Source organism: Colletes latitarsis, chromosome 11 (genome assembly GCF_051014445.1).
Source record: "Colletes latitarsis isolate SP2378_abdomen chromosome 11, iyColLati1, whole genome shotgun sequence".
Classification (NCBI taxonomy): Eukaryota; Metazoa; Arthropoda; class Insecta; order Hymenoptera; family Colletidae; genus Colletes; species Colletes latitarsis.
This window is the reverse complement of record NC_135144.1, coordinates 21,279,241-21,289,401: the sequence shown is the minus strand read 5'-3', so window position 1 is coordinate 21,289,401 and position 10,161 is coordinate 21,279,241. Positions and strand designations below refer to the sequence as shown.

At 36.9% G+C, this 10,161-nt stretch overlaps 1 protein-coding gene across 1 annotated transcript; it reads left to right on the top strand.

The window, feature by feature from the left end:
- Window positions 1-4,788: 4,788 nt before the first annotated feature.
- LOC143348362 (uncharacterized) lies at window positions 4,789-9,709 on the top strand. Its single transcript, XM_076778485.1, has 11 exons — window positions 4,789-4,811; window positions 4,926-4,981; window positions 5,125-5,180; window positions 5,273-5,317; window positions 5,453-5,602; window positions 5,975-6,164; window positions 6,516-6,670; window positions 6,998-7,282; window positions 7,441-7,630; window positions 7,961-8,229; window positions 9,698-9,709. The coding sequence occupies exons 1-11, from the start codon at window positions 4,789-4,791 to the stop codon at window positions 9,707-9,709; spliced, it is 1,431 nt and encodes a 476-aa protein (XP_076634600.1).
- Window positions 9,710-10,161: the final 452 nt, after the last annotated feature.

Genomic DNA, 10,161 nt, shown 5'->3' with positions numbered 1-10,161 from the left:
CCCCGCAGGATCCGTCGGTCGAACGGAACCCGAATCACGCGTTAGGCGATGTATCGCCAAATTTTTCGGGGCGCGAACTTACAAAACTCGCGGGATAAAACGCGACCGTAATTGCGGCTAGAAATCGACGGGACTTTCCCTCCCACGCTTCGACGCTCGCTAACCGATAAACAATTACGCGGCTCAGTTTGCAAGGCAATTAATAGGGGCCTGAACGGAATTCGATCGAAACGAATCGACGACCAAAGTTCACTGGAATATTTTATCAGGAGGAGTTATTTTTCCCTTGTTACGCCCGCGAAAGAGGCACCGGTTTTAAAATTAATTCGTTTAAAAGCTCCCGCGAAACAGAATTGATTAAACTTTTTTTTATTATTTACGACATACCTCCTTGGAATAAAATTTATCTCCGCTTTAACGACGGACATTTTCGCGAAACGGATGCGTACTAAATAATAGTACAAGAGGAATTCGCTAAAATTGCAATATTTTATAATTTAGCGTTAGCGTTTCGCGCGAATAAAATATATTCACGCTATTTTTACACAACTGTGTAATAGACACGCGGGGGTACAAATTATTATTTGCATTTGCCCCGGTTAAACTAAAAATGTAGCGACACGGAAGAGCTTGGACGATTAATCGTAGGAAAAGAAACGAGTTCAAGGTAAATCGTAATCGAATATAGTTGCACGCGACGACGGCTGTCGTAGTTAAATAATTCAACGAGCGTTTTTTTCGTCGATCCCGTTCAAGATCCTTGGAAAGTAACAGAGAGAATGAATAGAGAGAACATGGAACAATGAAGGACCGGGGGAGGTTGTCCCTTTCGACGGCACCTATTTGGCGGATTGTGCAGCTTTTGTCCACTTGAATCAGTCGGCTAACAAGTCCCTGCTCCCTTATCCATTCGCGCCGAATCGACGAAGTTGCAAAAAAAGATTTAACGTCAGCTCTCGGGGCTAAAAGGTCGTTCTTCCATCGATTACGAACGGAAAAATGGAAAAGGACGTCGACCGTTCGGCGATGGCGGAACAGGACGAGGAGCACCGTGGGATGATGAAGTTTTTCGCGATAGAAGGTATTCGTTAAAGTAGAACGGTACCGTGAAAGCACGAAACACGAGCGGAAAACATCGTGTCAATATTTGCGAGGAGCCCGTTCGCGAAAAAGGCTCCTTCCATGGGAGATGATGTTGGACTTCTTGCCGCGCCGTGAGAATTTAATATTGGTTGTCCTACTTCCTCGAAGGACTGCAGCCATTACATTCTGCCGGGAGGGATTATTCACCCGTATGCATAAGATTTCTTTGTACCGGAAGCCAGCCGGCGACGATTTAGCGAACGACTTGGCCCGCGCCCGGAACCCCAGGACGTACGATCGAGGGAAAACCTAGCGCGTGGCATTGAGGCCAACCTCTGGATATGAAATGCTTGACCTTTAACCGCGGATACCATCCGATAAAACGCTTTTCGGACGCTTCATATGGCAGGACTTGTTTTTTCTGTCCTCCATCGCGCCATCCGCACGGTCGACGAAAAATCGTGAGGCACGGAAATTTGGAAAAATATCGAGATAATTATTTTTATTATCCGTGACTATCGAGCTTTAAATAACAAAATTATGTTGGTTTGGGAAGGCATTAGGAAAAGTTCTACTTAAGCATCTGGAATTTCTCAGCGAAAAAAAATATCAAATCGTTCTGAAAAAATTATTTTTAGCTGCGGGGGTCGATTACAATCATTTTTGGTGAATAGATATACCCCCGAATTCCTACGCACTTCCGAGAAAAAAATTCGAATTGGTGTGAAATATTTCGACAAAATTGAAAAATTTCAAATCGTTCTGAAAAAATTATTTTTAGCTGCAGGGGTCGATTACAATCATTTTTGGTGAATAGACATACCCCCGAAATCTTACGCATTTTCGAGAAAAAAATTCTTTACCAAAAATCTAACGTGAGGCCAGAAATGCTTCATTACAATAGTAGTAGTTATTTAGTTCAAGAGATCTTTGTCTTCCATCTTGTTTTCTTAAGTCTTTGAAAGATCAGCTAGATCTATATTAATTGAGGTTTTTCTTGAAATTAAATTTAAATAATATTTGGTAAGTCAGTAATAAAGATAGACAAAGAGATCCATGTTGGGAGATAACAGTAAAGTTTTCCAAGATGGCGACGTTATTCAAGAAAAAACTCCGCGATGACTGGTCGATTCCACCCATCGGGACTATTTGTATCTGTGGATGACATTCGAGGACTATAACGCGCAGCTATGATTGAGTACGAACTTTGAAATTCACGTAAACTGCGGGAATCTGTATGGAAATGTATACATATACTTGGTGGAAGGAATACATATAGCGAAGTACTTGAGGTGTGGCTCGACAACTTAGAAAAGATTCCTGGGGGAGCATTCTGAGCGCAGTGGAGTGAATAATGGCGACGAAACCAAGTTATGTGACGTGGAGCATACCTATGGTCCGACACTGTTTCGAAATAATAAAACTACTTAAGGACATCGCAAATCCTAAAATAGGGAATTCAACATTTTTACCAGTTGAAAACTGACTTTTTCATCCAGTTTAGTTCCTCTCTTTTTCGCAATAATTAATACTGCAGGTTTTGGAATACTTCGAGTCTACATCAATTCATAACCACACACGAATTTTCTGTTTGCTTGTTTACTTTCCCGATAGACTCTTCTACAGTTTGAACGTAAACATAAATTTATATTTTCAGCCAGTTTACCATATTAAATTGATACTTCGTTCGAAGAATCGTGGAATTTCGTCTCTCAATTACAGCTTAAAAATCTACATTGTAAAGGAGTCGAGCAAATGAAAAATTTCACTCGTCAAATAGTAACCGGAGTTTATTTAACAATAAATTGCCGTTACCTGGAATCGTTCCGTCGTCAAAGCTTTCCTCATTAGCGAATATTTTCGTGCTTTGAACGAACACTGTGTCGGGAATAACGTCAAACAAAGCATATTCGGGTGAAAACTTTCTTCCTGACGTTATAGTTTTCCCAGTGTTTCTGTTACAGGGAAAAATTAATTAATGACACGGATGAAGCGGAAGGTCCGTTAATGAGTGTAACGAAACGCGAGGGAAATTTTCCATTTCGGTTACCAACGAATGAAATCCAGATTTTACTGATTACGCGTTCGCGAAACTTTCCTGGAACATATCATTTGGGTTGAAACGCTTTTAAAATTGTAATATGCGCGGGAAGGTGATATTTATATAAACTGATTGATTAAATAAGTAGATTTCTATTAAAAATACAGTAATTAAAATAACGTCCACGGAACAAAGCAATACGGAGTTCCTGTCGGTTCGTTAACGAGTTGCGTTTCTTATCGGGCGATCGTCTAATTTCCCTACGTGCAGTTTGCTTCGCCTAATTTTCTCGCGTGACATTATGCATTTCGAGTCACGGGGCGACAGCAAATCTATCCGAGGGGAATTTCTACCCTGACGTCTTTGGGGTAACAAACGGATAACGATTGTTTTAGCAACGGAAATTGTGGAGGGATCTAGTATTTCCTGTGTTTCCCTCGTCTCTGCAGACTCTTCATAATTAGCTATGGTGAATGCACGAGTTTATAACCTATTGTTTGAAAAATAAATAATATATTGCATTTGCTTGTAGAGAAATATAATAGAAATGTTCTTTTCTCCAGGGAACTTATTACTTAGTATTAGGCATTTTAGATGAGATTTATAGAGGAAACGTCGTAGTTGAAGTTCCCAGGTGGGAATCGAATTGTTTGGTTTCCTCGAATGATGGTGGTGGTATCTGTAGAGTGAATCGTAAGTAACTTGGTACCCCATGGGTAATTCTTGAACTGCAGTTCCCTATGCACCAACTGCTGTTTTACACACGTCGTCTGTCATGTCGGTATTTCAGAGTGACGCTGTCGCTACAGACCATGTATACGTGTAGACCTTTCACTCCAGAAGAGGTATACGAGTAGACCTTTCACGCAATGTATTTTTTCGGCCCATTTTTGTGTACAAACAAACTTTTTGAATATTCAAATAAGGATAAAACTTGTTGATGTAAGTTATATGATTTTTAGAGAGACACTATATTGTGAGAATATTTTTGTAAGTGGAAGATACTTAAAAATCAACTTAGTTTGTTTATTATTAAATACGATACGTAGATTATCTGATGCACATTTAGATAGAAAATCTTGTGAACGTTTGTTGAATTTTTAGAAGTATGAATAAAACTCGAATAACAATTTTAGTTAATCAAGAGTTTACTATAGTGTATATGCTTTCATATACGAGTATAGTTGCACAGTTTATCATTGTCTGTTAGGCGTATGTAAGTTCTTGTTAATTTTACGCGTATGATTACGCGTAACGAACAGTCTGCTTATTTTATTGGAATTTAATCTGGCATTTCGGTACCAACGCTACTTATGATAGTGTCGCTGCTAATTATGGCATATTACGGGCGCCAAATGAATCCACTAGCAGCTACCAACGACCGTAAATAGCAACATTAAGGACTTAATTTCTTAATATTTTCACGGTGGGATTGATCGAAAAATTCAAATATTCTTTCGCGATTAATATTTCATAGCCTCCTGTGATACCGTATAAATATTTATGAAATTGCTCGCGACGTATAGGACGTTTTTGTTAATTCATTTTTGATAATAATATTTACAGATTTTTATGGTTATTAAAGTTGATGGAAATTTCACTTCTTGTTATTTTAATTTTGTGATATAGTATTGTTTTTTGATTAAGAAAGAACCGGTAACGTCATGGAGATTTGTACTTTTGATCCGTGAGCTCCCATAGTAATATAAATTATTACTTTTACTCTTACTAACCTGTAACTTTAATTTCAACTACCATTTTTATTTTTACCATCGTATAATAATACTACTACTCGTTGTAGACCTGCACGCACGCAGAAAAACTCTGTTATTGAAGCTAAAAATAAAATTCGAGTAAGTTAGTTAACGCTTAATCGTGTTCATTTTTTAACAAATTTAGTCGGCTGTTATTTCATTAAAATATGTTTTAAATACGATATTCTTCCTGTATATAGAAAGCTATATACACGTGCATAAATTAATTAAATATTTTCCAGTTAGATCACGATGAAAGTTGCAATTGTTGTTGTTGTTGTGTGCCTCAAAATGCATGCCTTGTAAGTATCTTTTCTAATTTATAAATATACCGTATATTATTATTTTTACTTTGTATGTTGCGATTACTATCTTGGAGCTTCCATTTTTCCAGAAATATGTACAACCAAAAGTACCCAAATCTTTTGCCCCACTCCGTGTAAGTAAATTACCATGTACAAATAAAATTGTTGTCCACTTTCCTGCTCAATGTAAATGCAATAAGTAAATTTCTTTTCACATTGTATCCTTAGTATTTTTATTATTTTTTTTTTTTTAATATACATTGTTTTAGTACTATTGGCGATCGAATATTCCTATGGATAAAAACACAACCTATCAGCTCTCGTATTGGGAATGTCCCAGCGTGACCGTGGAACCAGTTCGACTGCAGAATTGGTTAACCACTGGCGAGGGTGAAATATCCGACAAAACGACATACAAAGTGAGCTACTCGAACTCAAATCTCTTTTTACATATTTCACGAACTATTAACTTAATTTCCCCATTATTTATTCTCGCGTCGCCGTTACTTCGTACCCCTGAACAATTAATTGACCCTCACATAATATATTTATTGTAAAAAAAAAAAATGCAGCCTCTTCGTTTTATAAATATTCGTATACTTATCACAAATTAAATAAATGCAGTCACTGAGGGGATTTTAAATTCTAAGTGAATAATTGCACTTCGTGAGGTTTATATATCGGAATACTTTGAAAGCATCTTAGAGTTTATTCTTAATATTTCATTCGCGAGTTTGCAACCCCTATTTGGGGTTCGAACTATTTCAATTAAGACACGGATATTGTTTTAGGACAGTTACTTTGGTAATTGGTGTATTAAGACTGAACCCTCCATTACACCGTGCTCGAAACAGTGGCTTGGCAGAGGTCCTCTGCAATCCGTTACTACTCAAAAACATGACTATTCATGGAAGTCCGTGGAGCCAGTTCAACCCTTCAAAGCACAACAAAACTTGTACTGCGCACCAGAGCCGATACACGGTGTGATAGATCACTATAAATTATCGAAATCGAACACGACACAATTCACTTCGACGCTCTACTTTGAAATATCGAACGCGAAAAATATCTTGTTAACTATCTCTTCGAACTCTATTTCATTCGTGGATAAAATTCATAGTCTGCGACCGAATAAAAGATAATATTAGAGAAAACATTAATATTCAACAGTCGGAAGCGAAAGTGACGCCAAAAACAATAATAATTAGATCGGATAATCGTTTGCCAATATCGCTCGTATCGATTTAATAATTAAACGACTATAGAGAACTAATCATTAATTGCAATTTGATAGGAGGCCATTAAATAATTCGAGCTCCTTTGATTCCCCAGATGACACTACGTACAATTTGAGTTACTATCAATCTAATTGCCACTTGCCTGCCTTGTCTTACGCTCCTCTACGAAAATATGCTAAACCGGATGTTCCAATGGAGGGCTGCACGACTTACAAGCTCAGTTATTGGCCGAGCGATACTCCTATGAAAGTAATTTTGATTACTAATAATATAACCTAAGGTAAACTAGAATCGAGTCCTCCACTTCCGGTGCAAGAAGATCGTAAAAGAGCGCGATAGATATATTTCTTTAATTTCTCAATTTTATTCGATAAGTATTTATTATGTTAAACTCCATGGAGACTCTGGTATTTAAAATTCCTAACATTATAATTTTAAAATATGCTTAAAGAATCGCCATCTTGTCAGACTATACGAAGTTTCGATATTTTAAAAATTTCCAAACCGAAATTTTTTGGTATCCTTTAAATGGGATAAATATAGTCTTTTTGTGAGTATTTTGATAATATTTTTCAGGAAGAACAGCCATGGTACACGAAAAGAGTGTTCACGCCGCCTGTGGAGCCAGTGGATGGTTGCACGACTTACAAACTGAGCTATTGGCCACACTGCGAGAAGAGACGTCCACCCGCGATAATCGAGGAAACCGATAACATATTAAACGCTGGTTGTTGCTCGGATAATAATACTACTTATCGTCTCAGCTACTTTGGTTGCGAAGGAGGCAAACGAGACCCGATTCGACAGCCTAATAATATTCAGTTCTCGTCTTGTCCCGCTGCTTACGACACTGTCAATCGAGTAAGATAAATAAGAAACATCCAGACGTTAACTTTCCTCGATTTTGTTTATTTTTATATCTGCATATCGAGTCAGAAACGAACTGTTTTAACTTGTACTCTTTTTGGAGGCATAATTCATTTTTGGTGGACGGACATTTATTTAGATATTTGGTTTAGATGAGTTTCTTAGGGAATTGGTGCGTGAAACCGGAAGCACCGATAACACCCTGTAGCAAGCAACTGTTGGGCAGAGGACCCATGCAGGAAGTAACTACACAGAAACATGACTATACGTGGAAGCAAACGCCAGTGGAAACGGAGATTCGCCCCGAGGGCAACCTCATTTTCCCGGATACCTGCATGGAATGTACGTTGCCTGTTTTAATATGACAATGATAGAACAATAATCATAGAATATATAGAGTCGTAACAGAGTCGTAAACACGCGCTACAGAATTTGATGACATGTTCGCTAACTTTAACATTCCTTCTGTTTATAATTTAGAGGGGTGGAATCTTTAAATTCTTCAAGTCTTAAACTTTTTGTATTAGCTTTCTTTCGAGTCTTCTAAACCCACCACTCTGATAAACATACTTTGATTCAACTTTAGTGGCAACCATCTTGCGACAAAGTTTGGTGACAGAGACCGACGTTTCCCCCATAAAAATAAATAAATCTTGATTTATCAAATTGCAGGCTGCACGACTCACAGGCTGTCTTATATACCCAATGGTTGCAAACCTTTGACGCCCGTTCAATCGTTCGCGCCTCTACGCAAATATAGTTCACCGGATGTTCCAATGCTGTCTGAAACTACGATGCAACTGAGTTACCAGCCTGTGGACTCTGCAAATCAAGTAGAAAAACCGTGGAGTCGAAGACCTTGTTATTATCCTCCTGTTATTCCAATGGAGGACAATACAACGTACAACAACAGGTTCTTTTTAGTTTTATTTCGTTTGCTAGTGTTTCGTAACTCGACGTACATACAGGGTGTTCGGTCACCCCTGGGAAAAATTTTAATGGGGGATTCTAGAGGCCAAAATAAGACGAAAATCAAGTATATCAATTCCTTGACTGAGGCTTCGTTAAAAGGTTATTAAAAAATTAAATTAAAAAATTTCAAATCATTCTAAAAAAATTATATTTAGTTACAGGGGTCAATTATAAGTATTTTTGGTGAATAGACATACCCCTGAATTTCTACCCACTTTCGAGAAAAAAATTCGAGTTGGTACTGAAATTTTTAGACGAAATTAAAAAATTTCGAATCATACTAAAAAAATTATATTTAGTTACAGGGGTCAATTATAAGTATTTTTGGTGAATAGACATACCCCCGAAATCCTACCCACTTTCTAGAAAAAAATTCAGTACTGGCGGAACTTGAAACGTTAATAACTTTTTAACGAAGCCTCCATCAATAAATTAGTATTCTTGATTTTCGTCTTATTTTGGCCTCTAGAATCTCCCATTAAAATTTTTCCCAGCGATGGCCGAACATCCTCTATAATATCGATACGTGTTGTTTGATACAAATTTTTTAATTGCTCTAAATAAATCGTTCCGTTAGTCGAACGAGTACGATGATTTAAAGTATCGAAAATCCTAAATATAGAGCATCCTGAGAAAATCGATAGTACAAATTTACAAGCTTATGGTTGAGTGCCCATACGGTGCCATAAAGATTGCCCCTGAGTGATATTCACGTTGTATGAGAAATCCGCCTATTCGCACATAAAATGCGTTTTTATGATAGTAATAACATTCATTTATGCGATATGAAATCTTGAATAATGGTGGATCGACCTTCTCTCAGAATTCTGATTGCTTAATACGAATTCCATCCAGAGGCATTCTCTTCTGCTCCCCACTATACAAATTAAAAACGTCCACTAATTACTAATTTTACTTCTATTGGTACACTTGCAATTATTAAACTTTCAGAATCAATTTTTTAAAATTCTAGTCTCCTTCATATTTCAGTAATGGTTAGCAAGAAATTTTGTTTATACAAATTACTTCAAGCATGATGTTTATTTTTTAATGATTTCTAAATGTTTAAATGATAGTATGATTGATGGAAAATAGATAGTATTATACTATAATTAAGTAGAAATAGTGAGCAATGCACAGACACGTCAGCCAAATGTACTCTTTGGCTTTGTTGTACTGACAATATTTCAAATTTTCTATCATTTTACCTGTATATTTATCCTCTATAAAACACGAATATTTGTTTCAGTTTCATTCCACCTGGCACACTAGTTCCATTAACTAATTAATAGAAGAAGTATAAAAGTAAATCTTCGATGTATTAGTCCTACATTTAATATAATTGTCAAAATATCACGTACGAGTATTTTATGTTAAAATATAAGAGTCGCCGTAAACGACGATGTTTCTGTTGATACGATTATTTAATCTTTTCAGGTCGTCGCGTAAAATCTATAATTACCAAACAGTTTCAAATTTTTTTCCAGGTTGCATGAAAAGCAAAAGTTGAATATTTAAAAATATTTTCTCTCGCGTTCTTTATCTCGATAAAATTATAATAGAAACGATGTACGTTCGTGTAAATCTCTTTCACTCGTTTATTATGTAAATTCACTTCCCGATATATTAGCATGAATCATCCTCCACGTATCAAGTTTGAGTTTCTACTTTTCTATCTTGCCTCATCTGTCAGGATTAAATTTAATGGTCCTGGCCAACCGTAATATCGAGACGTATCGAAAATTAAATTTCTCGACGCAGGTTTCGCTACGGTGTCGCTACTTTCTTCCTTTGTGACCGGGGGAATCATTGTGATGGAAGGAAGGGAATTAATTTACCACGCGATCCACGAGTGTGTATAATGAAAATTAAATATACGTAAATTTATTCCATTACACTAC